Source organism: Arvicanthis niloticus, chromosome 21 (assembly GCF_011762505.2).
Source record: "Arvicanthis niloticus isolate mArvNil1 chromosome 21, mArvNil1.pat.X, whole genome shotgun sequence".
Taxonomy (NCBI): domain Eukaryota; kingdom Metazoa; phylum Chordata; class Mammalia; order Rodentia; family Muridae; genus Arvicanthis; species Arvicanthis niloticus.
The window spans coordinates 43,111,709-43,135,055 of NC_047678.1; the positions used below are offsets into that span (position 1 = coordinate 43,111,709).

The 23,347-nt window shown below is 39.8% G+C and overlaps 2 protein-coding genes across 4 annotated transcripts in view; one reads left to right on the forward strand and one right to left on the reverse strand.

The window, feature by feature from the left end:
- Positions 1–598: 598 nt before the first annotated feature.
- On the reverse strand, positions 599–9,025 carry Kiaa1143 (KIAA1143 ortholog). 2 transcript variants are annotated; one of them, XR_013105582.1, is made up of 4 exons: positions 8,852–9,025; positions 6,497–6,641; positions 5,405–5,847; positions 599–776 (listed from the first exon to the last, which is right to left on the reverse strand). XR_013105582.1 is itself a non-coding variant. In XM_034484110.2 (3 exons), exons 1-3 carry the CDS (start codon positions 8,957–8,959, stop codon positions 5,633–5,635), a joined length of 468 nt encoding a protein of 155 aa, XP_034340001.1. In that variant the 5' UTR covers positions 8,960–9,025; the 3' UTR covers positions 5,249–5,632. The 2 variants fall into 2 exon arrangements, 1 of the variants encoding a protein (XP_034340001.1); XM_034484110.2 differs by lacking the exon at positions 599–776 and having other exon boundaries at positions 5,249–5,847.
- A 77-nt stretch (positions 9,026–9,102) lies between these two features.
- The window catches only part of Kif15 (kinesin family member 15), a 73,724-nt gene continuing 59,479 nt past the window's right edge, over positions 9,103–23,347 (forward strand). For both annotated transcript variants that reach the window (XM_076917840.1, XM_076917841.1), the window contains exons 1-3: positions 9,103–9,189; positions 21,873–21,915; positions 22,730–22,913. In XM_076917840.1, the coding sequence (XP_076773955.1) occupies positions 9,171–9,189; positions 21,873–21,915; positions 22,730–22,913 (246 nt within the window). In that variant the 5' untranslated portion in view covers positions 9,103–9,170. The remainder of the gene's footprint in view (positions 9,190–21,872; positions 21,916–22,729; positions 22,914–23,347) is intronic.

The window sequence follows — 23,347 nt, forward strand, 5'->3', positions numbered from 1 at the left end:
AAATTCAGAGATTCACCTGTCTTTGCCTCCCAAGTGCTCGGATTAAAGACAAGCTCCACCATCTCTTGGAGAGAACAGTTTAAACATTATTTCACTGATTTTTAATTTTAAACAGCAGCCTATGCTGTGTTAAGATGGGCCTATAGAAAAACTATGATAACATTGAATTCATACTGTATCAAGTGGAATTCCCTAGTTTGGAGACTGTGAATGTGGGTGAATAAGAAAATGCACTAGCCTTACCATGAGACTGTTGTCTTGTGAGGGTTTTGATTATATTAACTGACATTGTTTTGAACACTATTGCATGGTGTGCACTCATTGATTTTAACACTCCACTTCCCTTAATCTTTATCAGGATGAAGCAAATAAATAAATAAATAAATAAATAAATAAATAAATAAATAAAGGGACTGCTCTGACTTGCACCTTCAAATATTTGTATGACTGTTGAACATAATATTTATTTGACCCTACTACTCTTATAGATAGTTGGGTAATGTAATTTATGAATTTAGAAGGCTACATGCCAACCCGGCTTTTTACTGTTGTCTTGAGACATATTGTAAGAGTTGTTACATGCTTTTTACAGGCAGCAGCACTTACTTATTTTTTCTGATTCCATTTTCCACTTTTTCCCTCTTACAAGCAGGGCTCTCTGGTTTCCAAACCTGATGTTTTTTTCTAATCAAAACAAAGAGATTTGTGATGGTGCAGGTGCAAGAAACGAAGGTGGAAGAGAATGGAAGGGAATCTTGTCCAGGTGAGTGAACAGTCTGTAAAAAAAAAAAAAAAAAAAAAGCTAACAAGAAGGCTATGGGGAAAATTTAAAGCAACTCAGTGAAACTTGGGGAGTAATTGCAGTCTTTCTTTTGGGATGTTGGAGACGGGCCCCACCCTCACCTCAAACTCATTTTTTCCCTCTCATCTGTGGCATTTTCCATTCTATTTTTTCTTTTTCTTCTTTTTCTTTTTTTTTTTTTACTATCCATTCTTTCAATTCAAACCATCCACATGAACTGTTTTACATCAATTTTAGCTTGTGAGGTAGTTTACCATTTCTCTCCATTAACTATGATTCTCATACTTCCTGGGAATCCACTCTGCCCATTCAGTGGAGGTGGCTCACTGAGGAATAGTAAGTGTGTTCCCTTGAAGACCTGTTTCGGACACGGAGCCCCATGACAGTGTGTCCTGCAGCTTCAGTGCCAGTGTTTTCCCTGCATACGAGCTACTCACTGATTACTTCTGTTTCAGTGTAGAAGAAACATGCTAGTCCAGAGGAGGTATTCCTCAGATTGATTCACCAGAAATAACAGTGAAGAAATGACATGAAAATTAATCAGGATTTTATATTTGACGATAAATAGACATATGAAGACATAAAGGAAGACTCTCTCAGAGAGAGTATGAGAATTCATACTTTTCATCGACAGTCAAATCTCATACAAGATCAGAGAATTCAAACCTCATAAATGTGGGAAAGCCTTCCAAGCAGCGACAAACATCTTACAACATTGGAGACTTTATAAAGGAGAAAAATGCTATCGATGTAAGGACTGTGGCACAGTCTTTTATCAGAACCCATTTCTAATTAAACATCAATGAATTCATTCTGGAGAAAAGCTGTATAAATGTCAAGAATGTGACAAAGCCCTTACTGAAGGTACCACACTTACTCAACATCAGAGACATCACACTTACTCAACATCAGAGACACCACACTTACTCAACATCAGAGACACCACACTTACTCAACATCAGAGACACCACACTTACTCAACATCAGAGACACCACACTTACTCAACATCAGAGATACCACACTTACTCAACATCAGAGACATCACACTTACCCAATATCAGAGACATCACACTTACTCAACATCAGAGACACCACACTTACCCAACATCAGAGACATCACACTTACCCAACATCAGAGACATCACACTTACTCAACATCAGACATCACACTTACTCAACATCAGAGACATCACACTTACTCAACATCAGAGACATCACACTGGAGAAAAACTGTATAAATGCAATGCATGTGGTAACGGTTGTAAACAGGGTAGTTGTCTCACTACGAATATGAGAATACATACTGGAGAAAAGCCTTATTAATGTAAGGAATGGCGAAAGCCCTTTGCTCATAGCTTATCTCTTACTGAACACCATAGGACTCACACTGGTGGGAAGCTCTGTACATGTAGAGAACATGAGAAAACCTGGTAATATGCACTCCTTAGTGATCACTGCAGAATTCACAAGGAGAGTGAGAAGCCTTATGAATGTGTTGCATGTGGGAAGTTCTTAAGACACATTCAGTCCTTTTTAGACATGAGAAACTACACATGGCCAACTAAGCCTAACCATTAGTTCATGGCACTTTCCCTAGTAGATAACTAGGGAAAGACTGTTGTAGGAAGGACAGGGATGGTAGGGAAGGAGCCTGGTGTGCTATACTCTGGAAGTATCCCAGGAATGGAGAATAAAGAGCTTATTCTGCGTGAATGTGAGTTGATAGGAGATAAAAAAAGGACAGTCTATGTTTTCAGATAAAGCTTTCCTAATTCGTGTAAACCTCAGAGCAGAATTTCCCTTTAGGTGCATCACCTTGATACACAACTTGCCAAATTGTCAACCTTCAGTTATGATACCGACTGATGAACACCCTGCAAGTGCCATGAATGTGGTAATGCCCGACCCTTCTAAAGAAGGGCAAGTCCTTTCATCTGACCCACGTCTGTATCACACATCCTGGGCTGCCCAGCTGTAGATTCTTAGGATTCTGCAATATCACTACTGCAAACTACTTTGGTATATTTGCACAAACTGTTAATTTTGTCTAAGTTCCCAGGTTCTTTTCTAGGCTCCCCGCTTGTACCACGTGGTAAAATGTTCAGCCAATATCGTTAAAGTTTCCCCTAAGCTCACATTTTTTTTCTCCAGTGTTGCTTTTCACTAATTATGGTATATCATGAGAGTTTAAAAACCATATAATGGGATTTCTTGGACCTGCCAGCAGATGAATAAAGACACACAATTATTTACAAAAGTTTAGGCACTGTATCTGGGCAGACTCTGTTAGATCATACAAATTAACCCCAGCTATTCCTGGCCTATGTCCCTCCACGTGGCCCCTTACCTCTCTCACTTTTTCAGACCCAGCATCTGTTCCTTCTTGTTTCATGCTGGCCAATCCTCCCAAGTCAGCTTCTTTTCCTAGAGACCCTCTCTCATCCTGGAAGTCCTGCTTTCCCTTTCCTGTCTAGCTATTGGCTGTCAGATCTTTATTAAGCCTATCAGTGAGTTAGAAAGTTATATGTTTAAAAAATACTGAGGTAGATGGTGAACCATAAGAATAACAAAACCAAAATCTGGCCAGTACTCTGCGGTATAGCAATCAACAACTGAATAATACAAAGACAGCTTTCACACAAGGTACAAAAATGGTACCTCAACAAAATTGTTACATACTTACCTGTCAGCTCCTTTAGGCAGGAATATTGACACTCATCATTGTATCCATAGTATCTGGCACTTAAAAGGTACCCAAATATCTATTAAACTGAACTGAAATGTTTAATTAGACATTTAAAAAAATAATTTCATTTTATGTGCATTGGTGTTTTGCCTGAATGTATGTCTGTGTGAGGGTGTCAGACCCCTTGCAACACGAGTTACACACAGTTGTGCACTACCATGTTGGTGCTAGGAATTGAACCAGAGTCCTCTGGAAGAGCAGCCAGTATGCTTATCATCTTAGCCATCTCTCCAGGCTCCTAATTAGGCATTCGGACATGCTATCATGAAGATTGTGACTTAGGCCCCCAGAAAGTAGCTATAGTGGATTATGTAAAGTATTGCTAGAAGCAAGAATTTTCAACCTTTCTCCAAGGTGTTTGTAAAAAATTAGGGAACGTTTCACATTAGATGAAAATAAATGTTGTTGCAGAGTCACACCTATGTCAACCCATAAAATAAAAAGATAGGGGCGGTGGTGGCGCACGCCTTTAATCCCAGCACTTGGGAGGCAGAGGCAGGCAGATTTCTGAGTTCGAGGACAGCCTGGTCTACAGAGTGAGTTCCAGGACAGCCAGGGCTACACAGAGAAACCCTGTCTCAAAAAAAAAAAAAAAAAAAAAAAAAAAGATAGGTACCAAAAAGTAATGGCAGCCCAACAGAAGATCACTTATTAAAAAATTAAAAGTAATAAAGTGGAACCACTACCTGAGTGCATGGCTCCCTAATCTGGAGTAATAGCTAACAAGTCTTGTTTATTCTCCCTGCTCTGAAGTTTAAGGATACGGTTGACAGAGGCATTAGATCCTCAAAAGTACACAATAGGCCACATATGCAGTATCTACTATTCAAACTACAGTGTCTTCAGTTTTCATTGGTAATTCACTTCTCACCTCTGTTCCAAATAACTGTTACTTTTCTCTTTATGGAGTTAAGCCCTTAGGGCTCTATTCATACCTTATCCCTAGATAAAAAGACTCAACTTCTTAACATCAAGATTTCTGCCCTCAGCATTTCAAGACAATGATGGATGTGGGCTTTGTTTATTTTGAGATGGCCTATTCCTGTGTAGCTCAGGGTGACCTGGTAATCACTAGTCTAGGCTGGGCCTTACCTCTGATGAGTCTCTCTGCTCAGCTACTGAAGTGCTTGAATTTCAGGCCTGCATCATCACATCTAGCTAAAAATGAGAGTTTGCATTTTAACCTTTCCTTCCTAAGTAAGGCTCCTTGACCAGGGCAATTCCCATCTTTGTTGTGTTCTATGTTTTGTTTTGGTTGTTGTTGTTGGTTTTTTTTTTTTTTTTTTTTTTTTTTTTGGTGTCATCCAATGTAGGGTTTTGCTAATGAGGGAGATATAGCAGAGGCTAAGGAAGTAGAACTGATTGAAAAGATTACAAGGATTAGATGTGGCTTTATTGGAGGAAGTGTGTTACAGGGAGTGTGCTTTGAGGTTTCAGAAGCCCAGTCAGTCTCTCTCTCCCTCCCTTCCTCCAATGCCCCTCCTTCCCCCCTGCACACCCCGCCCCTGCTTGTGGCTCAGGATATAGCTCTGAGGTATATCCTTCTTCAGCACCAGGCCTGTCTTGCTGCCATGCTTCCTGCCCTTACGACAATGGACCAAGCTGAAACTGTGAGCAAGCCCCCAATTAAATGCCTTTTTAATAAGAGCTGGCGTGTCATGGTGTCTCTTCTCAGCAATAGAACAGTGGCTAAGACAGATCTATTTATAAAATCCTCTGTAAGCCTTTAATGTGAGATTTTGAAATAAACAACATCAGAAAATTCTACAAATATGATTCTAAGTAAGAAGCAGGACAAAGAACATATATAACAATCTCAGTTTTGTTTAAGAATCCAATATACATATATACATACCCATAGGTGAACGATAATAAAATGTTAACAGTAGTGAATGTCTGGCATTTCCAAACAAAGGGCAGTGACGGATGGGTTTATTCCATGAAATCGTTTCCTGTAGTTCTGAATTTTTCTGTATTGAATCTGTAATACTAGTGTAAAGTATCACTTGAAGATATAGAAAAAGTAGTATTTTTAAAAACACCGTATTACTTTCCATGGAAACCAAGTCCACAGTGTTTATAGTTACTCATTTTCGTCTTCACTGTCAAAAGAAAGGAGACTGCTGTTTTTTATTTGTTTTTGTGAGTTCTTTCTAACTGAACTTTGCTTATTTATATCATCTTCATTTGTTTTCTTCTTTTTGGAGCTTGCAGTTAAACCTGAACACTTTTCATCTGAAGATCGCTTAACTGGTTTTCGATACACGATTCTTCCATCAGCTGGAGGTGGTTCTTCATCTGTGACAAAAAAAGATAAATTGAAGCAATTTTTTTCCTCTCTATTTTGCTGTTAACAAAGAATCAAATGGCAAGAAAATCTTAGTCTGCACTTAATGATGTCCTTGAATCAGTTCAGTCTGGTTGTCTCTATTGCTTCTAGTTATATCCCACCCAGCACATACAGTCACTCAATAAAAACTCACTACAGGTTTCCATAACACTGTTAGTCCCCATCTGATTACAGTGAAGATGGAGAGGCCTGAACTTAGGCCTCATGTCTGCTCTACTCTTGGGCTGTATTCCCAGCTCATCAGGCTGTATTTATGAGTTGTGTTTGGAACCACAGTATCTCTGCAGAAAACAATGTAATAGATGTATTATTCAGGAATAATACAAGTACAATACATAGAACAGTATACTTCAGGCACTAATTAATTCACAGATCTCTGTTGACGGCTTAGCCTATTTTAGTAATAGGATACTTTATATATACAGTGCACTAAGGTTGGTCTACTTATCTTCTATTTCACTGAAGGGACACGAGGCACAGAGGTGAAATCACTTGCTCAAGGTTACACATCTGGTACAAAAGCCAATGCTTGAACCAAAGGCTTTCTTCAAACCATTCTACTCAATTAAAAAAAAGTCAGATTATTTTAGGACACACCTGCTTTGGCAGCCTTTATTTCTGCTTTAATTTTCATGACCTCTTCGGCTGTTAGGTCTCCCTTTTTTAAAACCACTACTTGAGGCTGTTCATCTTCTTTGTCACTGTGATTGCCATCTTCATCTGGGAGCTGAGGCTGGATTTTCTACAGAAAATGTTTAGGTTAATAATCTTTAACCAAACACTGCCACTGTGAGCAACTGTTATTATTAAAGTGAAATGGGCAGGGCAGTGGTGGTGCAGGCCTTTAATCCCAGCACTTGGGAGAGGCAGGTGGATCTCTGTGAGCTTGAGGTCAACCTGGTCTACAGAGTGAGTTCCAGGCCAGCCAAGACTGCAAAGAGAAACCCTGTCTTGAAAACAAAACAAACAAGAACAAAAGCAAAATGGGTAACTATCCTTGAAATGAATAGAAAATACAATTTTAAATTAACTCCAAAGAGCTTATTTTCACTACAACAGAAAACAGATCTACCTGCCAATTACTGCAGGAAACTTCTCTAGTGGGATTCATTTCTATCTAGCCTATTCAGGGCAGTGCCACACCATCTTGCTTCCTTGTTTCTAATCAATATTTTTCATTCCTGTCTTGTCTGGATTTGATAAAACAAAACAAAACAAAACAAAAAAAACAAACAAACAAAAACCCCACCTCATTATTCAAGCCACCAAACTACAGAAAACAACAGGCAAATTATATTCCCTACCTCTGCTCATTTAATATACTAACAAATTATATCCCTACCTCTGCTCATTTAATATACTAACAAATTATATCCCTACCTCTGCTCATTTAATATACTAACAGCTGTACTTTTGTACACATCTTTGTTTTCAAGACAGGGTTTCTCTGTTTAGCTTTGACTGACCTGCAACTCCATCTGTAGACCAGGCTGGTCTGGAAGCCAGAGATCTGCCTGCTTCTGCATCCTGAGTTCTAGGATCCAAAGGCATGTGTCACCACTGCCCAGCAGATACCTTATCAGCTGCTTTTCAAGGACACATAACTAGTTATGCAAAAGGTTTTGTACAGAAACAATACTGTACATAATTGTCTAACTTTTGAAATTTATCAAACAGAAACCCTGTACTCACTGTACAAATGTAACAATTATATTCTGTCAGCTAAATAAAAAAATTCCTACTTTTTAACTAAAAAAGGGTTTTGCATAAGTACTTTGAGATAAATACAAAATTACCTTTTTTTTTTTTTTTTTTTTTTTTTTTCCGAGATAGGGTTTCTCTGTGTAGTCCTGGCTGTCCTGGAACTTACTCTGTAGACCAGGCTGGCCTCGAACTCAGAAATCCACCTGCCTCTGCCTCCCCAAGTGCTGGGATTAAAGGCGTGTGCCACCACCACCCAGCTTACCTCATTTCTCAAGCTACTGTCTAATATTTAATTTTGGGCAGTCATATGTGAAATACCCTGCATTACTTGGCCTTTGCCCACTGCTATATTTTACCCCATATCACTTTCACACCTTCTAGAGTCTAGACTCTTACCTAAACTTTGAGTACTTAACAGTCCACTACGACCTTATCCACTCCATTGTCTTGTTTCTCAAACTGTGCCTAGAAAGCGCCAGGCCATCTCTTACTCAAGCTCGCCCTGAAACCTAAAGAGTCCCTAGACTAGCTTTTGAAGATAACTGCATGTCCTCTTGTGTGACATGTGCATAGCTTCTAGGAAACAAGAACGACTTTGTTTTCAATGTTATCTTTATTAGACAAACTCCTTTAAGAAGTACAGTTTCATTTCCCTATCTTGTGACATACAGTCTGGAAAACAGCAGAGATTCTACTAGTCCGGGATAATTTTCCCAGACTCCAGATTCGAGTCATTTAATCAAGGGGCTTCAATTTCCTTATTTTAAAAAGGGGACGACGCGGTCAATCACCTTCCTCGGGTAAAGTCAGATCCGCAAGTGAGAAAGGACAGAGAAGCTGTCTTGACTAGCTACCAAGGGCCAAATCGTTTTCTTTTCTCTCTCTCTCTCTCTCTCTCTCTCTCTCTCTCTCTCTCTCTTTCTTTTCCTTTTTTTTAGATTATATTAAAGGCAGGTTTATTGGGAAACTGCTCTCAGGTCAGGTGAGTTCACTGGCCTTGTTGAGGTCAGTGCAGCTGCCATGGGAAAAAGGGGCAGAGGTGGGCAGGGAGAGAAAAAGAGAGAGAAGAAAAAGCCCAAATCGTTTTCAAGAACAACACTCTGCGAGTAAGAACTCCCTGAGCGCGAGAGGCGAGACCTGGGGTCCGGCTGGTCGCGAGTGACGGACCTGCCAGTTACACCGGCACCAGGGAGTCGGAAGTGGCGTGTAGACCGAGGGTCTGACACGGGGCGACTCCCGCGGGCTCACCTTGGTCTCTACGGTGGGCCCCTCCCTGTAGCCGACTCGCTCTTTGAAGCGGGACAGGAAGGCGGGCTCTGCTGGCCGTACATAGGACACTTGGTTCCGCTTGCTCATGGTGGTTCTGACCAACAATAGCACTCCCCAGACTTGGCAGAGTTCAATGTGTCAGTCGCCCGCGCCGACTTTTGACGTCACCGTGCTCGTGGCGTCACCCGACCACGCCCAGGAGGCGTGGCACGTGGGCGGCGCCAAATTCAAATCTGCGGCCATCTTGGCGGGAGGCCTGCGTGGGTCGAGGACTAAGCGGATCTGGACCGTGGTCGCTATGGCCCCTGGCTCCAAATGTAAGTTACGATCCTGCCTGGTGAGCTCATCGCCGCTGGCAGATGCCGGTGCTATGGGGCATCACCTCTTAGGGCAGTGGCGGCGCGCGCGGTGGGAACCTGAGCTCCTCACGGAGCGCGGGCGCCCCGCCACGGCCCTACCCCCGCGCGCTCTTCTCTGTGCCGTGGACCCTGCTGTTTCCCTGCTGGCTTCTAGTGTCCCGAGGGCGGCCCTTGCGCTCTGCACTTGCTGTTTGATTACACATTTCTGACTTTCTGGAAGGGAAGGGATTTGCGTTCCCTTCGGTGGCCTTACCCTCAGAGGAGGGAACTTTAAAGCGAATTGCAATGGTCTCTGTACAATAGTTCCCATTCTTCATCCAAGACTTCACGAATTCCTGAAAACAGAATTGTATCTTAGTACAGGACCCTATAGATAACTTTGCTTTGTCAATTAAGTATACTAAGATTAGCTAATACTAAAATACGGAAGTTATAGTAATATACTGTAGTAGTTATTTGAAAGTGGTCTTTGACATAGTGCCTTATTGTACTGTCTTTACTTTTATCCTATGAGATGCTACGGTGTCCACCTGCTGAGAGAAATGCTGTCGACAGTGTGACAGAGTTAGTATCCAAAAGACACATGAACACAAGCTTTGTGATATAGCCACTTGATCTGATAACAAAAGGCTGAGACTGTTAGGAAAGTAGTACTTATAGTGTGTATAAGGACCTGGCTAAAGAGAGTTGTGTAGTGTGAGGCTTCATCATGCTTCTGAGAATAGAAGGCTGCTTGAGGCCAGCCTTTATACTGAGACTTTGTTTGAAAAAAAAAAAACAAAAACAAAACAAAAAACATAACTTAGAAATTGTTGCATTCTGAATTTTCTATTTACTTGTTTTTAGACTGTGGCTGATGGCTGAGGGAAAAACAGAAAAAAGAAGTGCAGATTATGAGTAGCCACACACACATATATATACATATATGTGTATACACACACACACACACACACACACACACACATATATATTCTTAATCTGTTTTCATCCCGGAGACTGATTTAATCCCCCCACCTCCAGTGTATGAGTGCCACCTCTTATATTGCCTAATACTATAAGTTATCATTCTTAAATTGTTTTTAATTATTGGTGTGCGTGTGAGCACACATGCACATGTGTGTGTGTATATGTGTGCGTGGGTGCCGGTGTTGCTTGTGTAGGTGTACACACATAAGTGAAGATGCCCTTGGAGTGATTGGACACCGTAGAGCTGGCATTATGGGTGATTGTGAGCCTTTGAGTATGGGTGCTGGCATCTGTTGTTTGTTTGTTTGTTTCTTTGTTTGTTTCTAGACTGATGATAAGATTTGAGAATACAGTGAGATGCTTGAGAAAATTGTGAAATCATACATTTGGGTTTTACAATAGTGTTCGTGTTTGTAGCTCTTTGTCAATTGTAATTGTTTCCTGATGAGTTGTTTTATTAACCCTTTTAGTCTATTACACCATTATTTGAACAACTGTGTGATCTTTTTCTCTATTTAAAGTAGCCTTTTCCCTCTACCACTTCAGTAGTAAGAGAATTTAAGCATAAAACTAGTACATTATGGAACTTCAATGCCCATCCTGGGTTTTTTTTGTTGTTGTTGTTGTTGTTTTGGTTTTTTTTTTTGTTTTTTTGTTTTTCTCCGAGACAGGGTTTCTCTGTGTAGTCCTGGCTATCCTGGAACTCACTCTGCAGACCAGGCTGTCCTCGAACTCAGAAATCTGCCTGCCTCTGCCTCCCAAGTGCTGGGATTAAAGGCGTGCACTACCACCGCCCGGCCCATCCTGGTTTTTGAATCACAGTACTATAATTCTTTTTAAAACCAGGGTCTCACATAATCCAGGCTGGTTTTAAGATTTCTTTGAAGCCAGACAGGACTTCTGATCCTCTTGATTTCTCCTCCCGAGTGCTAGGGACAGTTGTATTCGTGTGATCAGTGATCCTGCCCCTCAGCTAGTGCTCTGATTTCTAGCATCACTGATTAGCTTTATCTGTCCTTGAAGCTCATGCACATGGCACTTACATTCTTTTTCTTGTGGTGACTGTGGTGAAGCTTTGTGCCTGTGGGCATCCATATAGGCAGCAGCAGCCATCATGGCTGTTAGTGTTGTAGGTAAGTACCGTGCAGTTCTCCTTTTGATTGTCATTTAGTTCTCTCTCTCTTTTTGAACTTGGGTTTCTAAGTTGAATTATCATGAACAAAACATCTACAAATAGTGTTTAACATGTTTTTAGGCAGTCACAAAAATGACCTCAAAGTTGAAAACAATTTACAGTGAATGTATACAGAGGATTTCCTTGTAATGTCACAATTTTATGATAGCCACATAATAAGACTTTGTACTTTAACCTTGGGTCAACAGGTAGTATAATGGAGATGGCAGGAAAGATGAATCCAGAATGCCTGCCTTCAAGTCCTAGCATTTCTCAATACATCTTTTCAGGTTTCAGTTAGGAATTATACCAGAACTTTCTACTTTTCTTCGAAATTTGTTTGTTTGTTTGTTGAGACAAGATCTCTCTGTGTAGTCCTCAACGTCCTGGTACTTGATTTATGAACCAGGCTGGCCTCTAACTCTGAGATCCTCCTTCCTCTGCCTCTGAACCATTTCTCCTCAGCTCAGCCAGGTAAGTAATCTCTTCTGTGGACTCTTCTACCTTTACTGTGGCTTGTGATCAAGGGCTCACGGCCTTTGTTTCCTTCTTTCAGAATCACTTTACTTTGTCGTCTGTTGTCCAGTGTTGAGAACTTGTTGCGTACTTTTGGTCTAGTTTCCTAGTTACTTAAGATAAATAAATAAATCCAGCCCTTGCTATTCCATCATGGCTGACTGATGATTGAAACCAAATTGAAATTGATTGAACTCCTTCTGTTCATAAGGACAAGCAAAAGCATGAGCTCAGGTTTCAGGTTACATAACACAAAACTGTTTTATATATATATATATCTTTATCATCAACATTTGAGAGGACTGTGAAAGGTGCTGTAGGGCTGTGTGTGGGGGGGTGTTGGTAGGCTTGTCTGTTTTCTGCTTCACAGGTGTTGATTTAAAATATAGGTGGAAATATAACCTCCAGAAATCAAGTTCTGTGATGACATTTTGCTTTTATTTTTTCTCGCTTTTTTTTTTTTTTTTTTGAAATTTTTATTAGGTATTTTCTTTATTTACATTTCAAATGTCATCCCCTTTTCTGGTTTCCCCTCTGAAAATCTCCTATCCCATCCCCCCTCCTCCTGCTTCTATGAGGGTGCTTCCCCACCCATCCACCTACTCCAGCTTCCCCATCATCCACCCACTCCAGCTTCCCCACCCATCCACCCACTCCAGCTTCCCCATCCTGGCATTCCCCTACACTGGGGCATCTAGCCTTCACAGGACCAAGGGCCTCTCCTCCCACTGATGTCCCACAAGGCCATCCTCTGCTACATATGCTGCTGGAGCCATGGGTCCCTCCATGTGTGCTCTTTGGTTGGTGGTTTAGTCCCTGGGAGCTCTAGGGGGGTTTGGTTAGTTCATATTATTGTTCTTCCTATGGGGCTGCGAACCCCTTCAGCTCCTTCAGTCCTTTCTCTAACTCCTCCACTGGGGACCCCTGTGCTCAGTCCAATGGCTGGCTGCGAGCATCCACCTTTTTATCTGTCAGGCTCTGGCAGAGCCTCTCAGGAGACAGCTATATCAGGCTCCTTTCAGCATGCACTTCTTGGCATCCACAATAGTGTCTGGGTTTGGTAACTGTATATAGGATGGATCCCCAGATGGGGCAGTCTCTGGATGGCCTTTCCTTCAGTCTCTACTCCACACTTTGTCTCTGTATTTCCTCCCATGGGTATTTTGTTCCTTTTCTAAGAAAGACTGAAGTGTCCACACTTTGGTCTTCTTTCTTCTTAGCTTCATGTGAATTGTATCTTGTTGTATCTTGGGTATTCTGAGCTTTTGGGCTAATATCTACTTATCAATGACTGTATACCATTTGTGCTCTTTTGTGTTTGGGTAACCTCACTCAAGATGATATTTCCTAGTTTCATCCATTTGCCTAAGAATTTCATGAAGTCATTGTTTTTAATAGCTGAGTTGTACTCCATCGTGTAAATGTACCACATTTTCTGTATCCATTCCTCTGTTGAAGGACATCGGAGTTCTTTCCAGCTTCTGGCTATTATAAATAAGGCTGCTATGAACATAGTGGAGCACATGTCCTTGTTATATCTTAGAGCATCTTCTAGGTATATGCCCAGGAGTGGTATAGCTGGGTCCTCAGGTAATACTGTATCCAATTTTCTGAGGACCCACCAGACTGATTTCCAGAGTGGTTGTACCAGCTTGCAATCCCACCAACAATGAAGAAATGTCCCTCTTTCTCCACATTCTCGCCAGTATCTGCTGTCACCTGAGTTTTTGATCTTAGCCATTCTGACTGGTGTGAGGTGGAATGTCAGATTTGTTTTGATTTACATTTCCCTAATGACTAAAGATGTTGAACATTTCTTTAGGTGATTCTCAGCCATTCAGTATTCCTCAGTTGAGAATTCTTTGTTTAGCTCTGTACCCCATTTTTTAAATGAGTCATTGGGTTCTCTGGAGTCTAACTTCTTGAGTTCTTTATATATATTGGATATTAGCCCTCTGTCGGATGTAGGATTGGTAAAGATCATTTACCAATCTGTTGGTTGCCATTTTGTCCTATTGACAGTGTCCTTTGCCTTACAGAAGCTTTGTAATTTTATGAGGTCCCATTTGCCAATTCTTGATCTTAGAGCATAAACCATTGGTATTCTGTTCAGGAAAATTTCCCCAGTGCCCATGTGCTCTAGGTTCTTTTCCACTTTCTTTTCTATTAGTTTCAGTGTATCTGGTTTTATGTGGAGCTCCTTGATCCACTTGGATTTGAGTTTTGTACAAGGAGATAAGAATGCATCGATTTGTGTTCTTCTGTGTGCTGACCTCCAGTTGAACCAGCACCATTTGTTGAAAATGCAGTCCTTTTTCCACTGGATGGTTTTAGCTCCTTTGTCAAAGATCAAGTGACCATAGGTGTGTGGGTTCATTTCTGGGTCTTCAATTCTGTTCTATTGATCTATCTGCCTGTCCCTGTACCAATACCATGCAGTTTTTATCATTATTGCTCTGTAATACAACTTGAGGTCAGATTGGTGATTCCCCTAGAAGTTCTTTATTGTTGAGAATAGTTTTTGCAATCCTGTTTTTGTTGTTGTTGTTGTTATTTCAGATGAATTTGCAAATTGGTCTTTCTAACTCTATGAAGAATTGAGTTGGAATTTTGATGGTTATTGCATTGAAACTGTAGATTGCTTTCGGCAAGGTGGCCATTTTTACTATATTAATTCTGTCATTCCATGAGCATGAAAGATATTTTCATCTTCTGAGATCTTCAGTTTCTTTCTTCAGAGACGTGAAGTTCTTGTCATACAGATCTTTCACTTAGAGTCATACCAAAGTATTTTTATTATTTGTGACTATTGTGAAGGGTGTCATTTCCCTAATTTCTTTCTCAGCCTGCTTATCCTTTGAGTAGAGGAAGGCTACTGATTTGTTTGAGTTAATTTTATATCCAGCCACTTTGCTGAAGTTGTTTATCAGATTTAGGAATTTTCTGGTGGAATTTTTGGGGTCTCTTAAGTATACTATCATATCATCTGCAAATAGTGATATTTTCAGTTCTTCCTTTCCAATTTGTATCCCTTTGACCTCTTTTTGTTGTCTAATTGGTCTGGCTAGGACTTCAGTACTGTATTGAATAGGTAGGGAGAGAGTGGGCAGCCTTGTCTAGTCCCTGATCTTAGTGAGATTGCTTCAAGTTTCTCTCCATTTAATTTGATGTTTGCTACTGGTTTACTGTATATTGCTTTTACTATGTTTAGGTATGGGCCTTGAATTCCTGATCTTTTCAAGACTTTTATCATGAAGAGGTGTTAAACTTTGTCAAATGCTTTCTCGCATCTAATGAAATGATCATGTGATTTTTTTTTTCTATGAGTTTGTTTATATAGTTGATGGATTTTCATATATTGAACCATTCCTGCATCCCTGGGATGAAGCCTACTTGATCATGATTGATTATCATTTTGATATATTCTTGGACTCGGTTTGTGAGAATTTTTTTTTTTTTAAAGATTTATTTATTTCATATATGTGAGGACACTGTCACTATCCCCAGACACACCAGAAGAGCGCATCGGATCCCATTACAGATGGTTGTGAGCCACCATGTGGTGCTGGGAATTGAACTCAGGACCTCTGGAGGAGCAGTTGGTGCTCTTAACCACTGAGCCATCTCTCCAGCCCGGTTTGTGAGAATTTTATTGAGTATTTTTGCATTGATATTCATAAGGGGAATTGGTCTGAAGTTCTCTTTTTTGTTGTGTCTTTGTGTGGTTTAGGTATAAGCATAATTATGGCTTCATAGAACAAATTGGGTAGTGTTTCTATTTTGTGGAGTAGTTTGAAGAGTATTGGTATTAGGTCTTCTTTGATGGTCTGATAGAATTCTGCACCAAACCCATTTGGTTGTAGGCTTTTTTAGTTGGGAGACAATGACTGCTGCTGTTTCTTTAGGGGTTATGGGACTGTTTAGATGGTTTATCTGATCCTGATTTAACTTTGGTACCTGGTATCTGTCTAGAAAATTGTTTATTTTATACAGATTTTAGAGTTTTTGTTGAGTATAGGTTTTTGTAGTAGGATCTGATGATTTTTTGAATTTCTTCGGTTTCTGTTATGTCTCCCTTTTCATTTCTGATTTTGTTAATTTGGATACTGTCTCTGTGCCCTCTGGTTAGACTGGCTAAGGGTTTATCTATCTTGTTGAATTTCTCAAAGAACCAGCTCCTAGTTTTGTTGATTCTCTATATAGTTCTTTTTGTTTCTACTTGGTTGATTTCAGCCCTGAGTTTGATTATTTCCTGCCATCTACTCCTCTTGGTATTTGCTCTTTTTTGTTCTAGAACTTTCAGATGTGCTGTCAAGTTGCTAGTGTATGCTCTCTCCAGTTTCTCCACTCAGAGCTATGAGTTTTCCTCTGAGCACTGCTTTCATTGTGTCCCATAAGATTTGTTATGATTTGCCTTCATTTTCATTAAATTCTAAAAAGTCTTTAATTTCTTTCTTATTTCTTCCTTGACCAAGTTATCATTGAGTAGAATATTGTTCAACTTTCATGTATATGTGTACTTTCTATTGTTTTTGTTGTTATTGAAGACCAGCCTTAGTCCATGCTGATCTGATAGGATGCATGGCATTATTTCAGTCTTCTTTTATCTGTTGAGGCCTGTTTTGTTACCAGTTATATAGTCAATTTTGGAGAAGGTACCATGAGGTGCTGAGAAGAAAGTATATTCTTTTATTTTAGGATGAAATGTTCTGTAGATATCTGTTAAATTTATTTAGTTCATAACTTCTGTTAGTTTCACTGTGTCTCTGTTTAGTTTCTGTTTCCATGATCTGTCCATTGCTGAGAATCAGGTGTTGAAGTCTCCCATTATTATTGTGTGAGGTGCAATGTGTGCTTTGAGCTTTAGTAAAGTTTCTTTGATGAATGTGGGTGTCCTTGCATTTGGAGCATAGATGTTCAGAAATGAGAGTTCATCTTGGTGGATTTTTTTCTCCAATGAGTATAAAGTGTCCGTCTTTATCTTTTTTGATAACTTTTGGTTGAAAGTTGATTTCTATTTGATATAAGAATGGCTACTCCAGCTTGTTTCATGGGACCATTTGTTTGGAAAAATTTTTTCCAGCCTTTTAGTCTGAGGTAGTGTCTGTCTTTGTCACTGATGTGTGTTTCCTGTATGCAGCAAAATGTTGGGTCCTGTTGATGTATATAGCCTATTAGTCTATGTCTTTTCTTTTAATTAGGGAATTGAGTCTACTGATACTAAGAGATATTAAGGAAAAGTGATTGTTGCTTCCTGTTATTTTTGTTGTTAGAGGTGGAATTATGTTTATGTGGCTATCTTCTTTTTGGATTGTTAAAAGAAGATTATTTTCTTGCTTTTTCTAGAGTGTAGTTTCCCTCCTTGTGTTGGAGTTTTTTGTTTATTATCCTTTGTAGGGCTGGATTTATGGAAAGATATGTGTAAATTTGGGTTTGTCATGGAATATCTTGGTTTCTTCATCAATGGTAATTGAGAGTTTTACTGGGTATAGTAGCCTGAGCTGGCATTTGTGTCTCTTAGGGTCTGTATGACATCTGCCCAGGACCTTCTGGCTTTTATAGTCTCTGGTGAAAAGTCTGGTGTAATTCTGATAGGTCTGCCTTTATATGTTACTTGACTTTTTTTCCTTACTGCTTTTAATATTCTTTCTTTGTTTTATGCATTTGGTGTTTTGACTATTATGTGATGGGAGGAATTTCTTTTCTGGTCTAGTCTATTTGGAGTCCTGTAGGCTTCCTGTATGTTCATGGGCATCTTTTTCTTTAGGTTAGGGAAGTTTTCTTCTATAATTTTGTTGAAGATATTTACTGGCCCTTTAAGTTGTGAATCTTAGCACTCTTTTGTACCTATTATCCTTATGTTTCGTCTTCTCATTGAGTCCTGGATTTCCTGGATGTTTTGGGTTAGGAGCGTTTTGCACTTTTTTTGACTGTTGTGTGGTTTTGTATGGTATCTTCTGCACTTGAAATTTTCTCTTTCATCTCTTGTATCCTATTGGTGATGCTTGCATCTATGACTCCTGATTTCTTTCCTAGATTTTCTATCTCCAGAATTTTCTCCCTTTGTGATTTCTTTATTGTTTCTATTTCCATTTTTATATCCTGGATAGTTTTGTTCAGCTTCTTCATCTGTTTGGTTCTATTTTCCTGTAATTCTTTAAGGGATTTTTTTATTTCCTCTTTAAGGGCTTCTACCTGTTTACCTGTGTACTTCTGTATTTGTTTCTTTTTTAAAAATATTTATTTATTTATTTATTTATTTATTATATTCATATGGGTACACTGTCACTATCTTCAGACACACCAGAAGAGGGCATCGGATTCCATTACAGATGGTTGTGAGCCACCATATGGTTGCTGGGAATTGAACTTAGGACCTCTGGAAGAGCAGTTAGTGCTCTTAACGGCTGAGCCATCTCTCCAGCCCCCTCTCCTGAATTTCTTTAAGAGCGTTATTTATGTCCTTCTTAAAGTCCTTTATCGTCATTATGAAATGTGATTTTAAATCTGAATCTTACTTTTCTGGTGTGTTGGGGTATCCAGGACTTGCTGTGGTGGGAGAACTGGGTTCTGATGATGCCAAGTAGCCTTGGTTTCTGTTGGTAACATTCTTGCACTTGCTTCTCGCCATCTGGTTATCTTCCATGTTAGTTGGTCTTGCTGTCTCTGACTGGAGCTATCTTGCTTTTCATTTTTGTGTGAGCAGAATGGAAACATTATTATTGTCCTAGTTGTGATCATCAGAGATATCATGTGCTTACTATGAACCAGGCACTTCTTTAGGTATGCTTTATAAAGTGGAAGAATAATACTTATTACCATAGTAACAATAATAGGTTCTTCGAAGATGAACAGTGCCAAGAACGGGCACTGAGGGATACAGTGCATGAGGTGGGGTAGCAAAGAGGCTGGCAGTTTGTGTCTGTGGGCTGCATATCTGCTTATCTGTACACAGGAAATATTCAGGACAAAATACATCCATCTGTATAGAATATGCCCAGAATTGTTTTTATTCTCTAAATAATACAACTGCTTACTTGATAACTTTTATACCATATTAGGTAGTATAAGTAATCTGGAGATCTTTTGACATATATAAGAGGATGTATATGGAATGATAACCATTTTATATAAGGAAGTTAAACATCCACAGATTTGCTTGGTATCTGGAGTCCTGAAGTAAATTTTCGGTTGCTAACAAAGGATTATGCATGCTGTTACATAGTGTGGCTGTGGAGTGCCTTATTATATAAGATAATATCTGAGGGCTGGAAAGATGGTTTTATTGGATTAAGACACTTACCACCAAGCCTGACTGCCTGAGTTTTATACCCAGGACCCACATGGTAGAAGAAAAGAATGGACTCCTGCACCTTCTCCTATGACCCTCTATATGCACACAAAATAAATAGGTAGAGAAATAAAAATTAGAGAAATTTTTAATAGATTAAATTTTTAAAAAATTATGTTTTGCCTTCATAATATGTGTATCTCTGTGTGAAAATGACTTGCTCACCTTTCTGACTGAATTTTCAGTTTTCTTCATTAGATGTTTCTGTGTTTGCTTTTTGCCTTCAGAAGTATTTTTAGAGGTGTTATTTCCCCACACCTGATTCATCAGTTTCCAGGCTGTGGTCATGCTGTCACTCTAGAAGTCCATCTCTAACCTCTTTATTTTGCCCCTCTTTTGCCTGCTAGGTCAACCTGACAATTGGTGAGGCAGTAAAGAAGGAGGAGACTTGTAATAGTCCACATAAAAAATAATTGTTTATTCCGTGGTGGTGATAGTGGATTTTGAACCTAGAATCAAGTATTTACTGAAAGATTGTATATGAAGAGTGCGGAAGAGTGGAGTTGTGGTGGGGGCCAGCCCTGGCGGGTCTTTTTTTTCTTGTTTGGTTCTTCTTGAGGCAGCGGAGGGGGCAGAGCATCAGCAGGGGTAAGATTTAGGATTGCTGTATAACAGTAAACCGGTTTCCTATCTTAAATCTAAGTCAGTCGTTTAGCTGTGGTTATCATATATAACCTGCCTGTCTCAGTTCCTCTGTCAGGAGAAGCTGTTTAGCACCTCATCCTAAAACAGCAGGAGCCTTTGATGTGTCTCTGCAGGAATTGTGAGGCTCTAACTTTCAGCTTGCTAATTGAAGTTGCAGGAAGAAAAAGGGACAGTTTGAAAAGTGATTTTAGTGATTATTTCTAAGTTGTAAAAAATTTCCTATGAGCCGGGCTGTGGTGGCGCACACCTTTAATCCCAGCACTTGGGAGGCAGAGGCAGACGGATTTCTGAGTTCGAGGCCAGCCTGGTTTACAGAGTGAGTTCCAGGATAGCCCAGACTATACAGAGGAACCCTGTCTTGAAAAACAAAAACAAAAACAAACAACAAAACAAAAAACAAAAAAAATTAAAAATATTTCCTATGAAAGCTCTCTAACAAAAGGGCGAAAGGGCTTGTAAGAAAAAGGGGGATAAGGGTCTAAGAAAAAAGGGGATAAGCGGAATCTATAACAGCGGAGTAAGGAGAATGCAGGAAAAGAAAAGAAGGGGTCGGGGAGAGAATGAGCTCTCTTCTCTTTGTCCTCAATACTTATACATCTTTGAGAATACATGATCACATGGTAAAATGCTCATCACAAGTTTACACATAAATTCAAATCATAAATCAGTTTACGACAGAGAATGCTTACATGCATATCCATTAGGAGTAGTTATCTGGCTAATCATTCATCACTTGTCACCAGCTTTGCAGGTTTATGGAGAGTTAAAAATCATAATTTATGTGACTAAGGTATTAGTGAGCTTTTGTATTGATAAACCCAGTCAATATTTTATCTTCTGTCCCAGCACTATAGTAAATCATTAGTTCCTTTCTTATGACCCTCGGTTAATGGTTTTACAGCCTCTTGGAATGTGCTCTGAGTTGCAGAAGCCTGTTTACTATTTCAGAAGCAGTTATCTCATGACACTAAAGACTAGCAGAGTTCTCACTGCAGTTTTGATATCAGAAAGGATTTAATAACAGTGTTATTAAAAGAGCTTAATAATGCTATAAATTTAGGAATTCTTACAGGATCATCATTAAGGATTAAGAAATCACTCACTACAAGACAGTACATCTTCATTGTTCCGCAGAGATCTGCTCAGACAGATGGGCTAATACCTAGTGATTGCTGTATATGTTTAATAATAACAGGAAAAGCATGTTAATAGCAGGGATCGTTTCTAAGATGAATTTCTCCTGGGCTTTGCCTACCAGAGCAAAATCCATCACAGATTATAATCCAAGGCGGACCATCTCAGGAAGATCTCCTGCTAGCTTTTAGATTCTCCTATGATGGCTCCTGACAGAATTGTTTTTAGGACTAGAACAATGGCTCTGACAGATCTAATGGGCTAATGTTGGCCACCAGTCTCTAGTATGCCAACTGAATAGACATGTGATATTGAAAACCAAAGAAAGGAGATTAATATGACCTCTCATGACCTCAAACAGGTCCTACTGACTCCCAAGTCCCAGTTTACAGTCCTAACATTAAGTTTAGTTTTCATTAGAGGGTAAAAGATACTTATAACAAAGTCAAGGTCTGGTTCCATCCATTGGCCCATCTCTGTCTGGGTTCTGGCCTGTCTTACAGGGTGTTCTGACCACAGTTAGAATTCTGGAGTCTCCTTGGATACTCTTCCCTTTTTCCAGCACAAGACCTTTAGAAAAATTTTAAGATTTTAGAGGATGGAGGGGAAGAGGGAGACCATTGTTTCAGTAATCTGATAGCAGAAATGTCAGTGATTATAGAATAAGACCGGATTCTGTGGTTTTAGGCCTGAGAAAAGAAAGATTGATTTATCATTTGCTAAAATGAAGCAGTGTTACTGGGCTCCAAGGACTTGTGGCCTGATTGGTGCATGGCCTGATTGCTGTGGTGAGGGTTTTTGCATTTATTTTTATCCTTTTATCCTTATAGATCTCTTATCCTTTTTTTTTTCTAGCTGAGTTACGGAATGTGACAAATTCTCATTGTAACCAGCCAAGGTAAGAAAAAGTCTTGCTGATGAGCATGGAAAAACTAGGATATAGTCTGTCTGTATTCCTTCCTTCCTCCCTTCCTTCCTTCCTTCTTTCCTTCCTTCCTTCCTTCCTCCCTTCCTTCCTTCTTCCCTCCCTCCCTCCCTCCCTCCCTCCCTCCCTCCCCCTCCCTCCCTTCCTTCCTTCCTTCCTTTTTTCTTTTAAGATTTATTTATTTTATATATGTGACTACACTGTCTTCAGAAACACCAGAAGAAGGCATCAGATCTCATTACAGTTGGTTGTGAGCCCCCATCAGATTGCTGGGAATTTGAACTCAGGACCTTTGGAAAGAGCAGTCAGTGTTCTTAACCGCTGAACCATCTCTCCAGACCCCAATATAGTATTTCTAAGATAACTGTTTAGTTTGGTCAGAGATGTTCATTTAAAAATGTTAGCTTGTATTCAACCAGCTAGAAGTAGAGGAAAATTGCATACGTCCTCATACCTTCTCAATTCCCAGTGAAAACATTGAGTGGTGTGGTAATTCCTTGCAAGGACTTACTAGTACTAGGAAGAGGGAAATGACAGAAAGCAGTGTGTCAGGCTCCTTGAAATAGCTGCCTTTGATTTTGTTTACAGTAAAGGTTTGTGGTGATATCACCTGGAAAATAAATCTGTAAAGGTTGTGAGCTTTGTGAAGATTTAAAAGGGGTAAATTTCAGCAGAGTAGGTCTGGTACTTGGATTCATTATAGAAATGTTACAGGCAATTGAGATTCTGATTATCTTACAGCTTCTTCCCCAGGAAACTTACCTGTTACTTTTGTTTTGGTCCTTAGTAATGAAGGCGATGCCATCAGAGTGTTTGTACGAATTCGTCCTGCTGACGAGGGCGCCAGAGCAGCTGATGGAGAGCAGAGCTTTTGCTTATCTGTGCTCTCCCAGACTACTCTCCAGCTACACTCCAACCCAGACCCCAAGACCTTTGTATTTGATTATGTTGCAGGCATGGACACCACTCAGGTACTGGTCACTGGAAACTTGCCCTTTCATTTGAAATATATAATGTAGGGGTTTAATTTGTCACTTTTTAATTTGGCAGGTTTCAGATAAGAAAGCCAAAACATTCCATAAATATTTTTAATCTAATTTTTTTAGCAGTTGTCTTTGTTCTTCAAACTTTGTCCCAGAATCACACAGGCTTGCTTTATGTTTCTTTTTATACACACCAATGAAAATGAATGAAGACTTCAGAAGCGTTTAGACAGTCACTAGTAGAGTGGCCTTTGTAGTTTAAGGGTGTAAAAAGACTATGACTATGGGTCAGTGAAGACGGCTCAGTGGGTGAAGTCATTTGCTGCATAGGTCTCACTGTGAGTTCAAACTCCAAAACCCACATAAAGGTTGGAGGAGAAAACTTACTCCTCAAAGCTGTCTTCTGACCTCTATATCTGTGC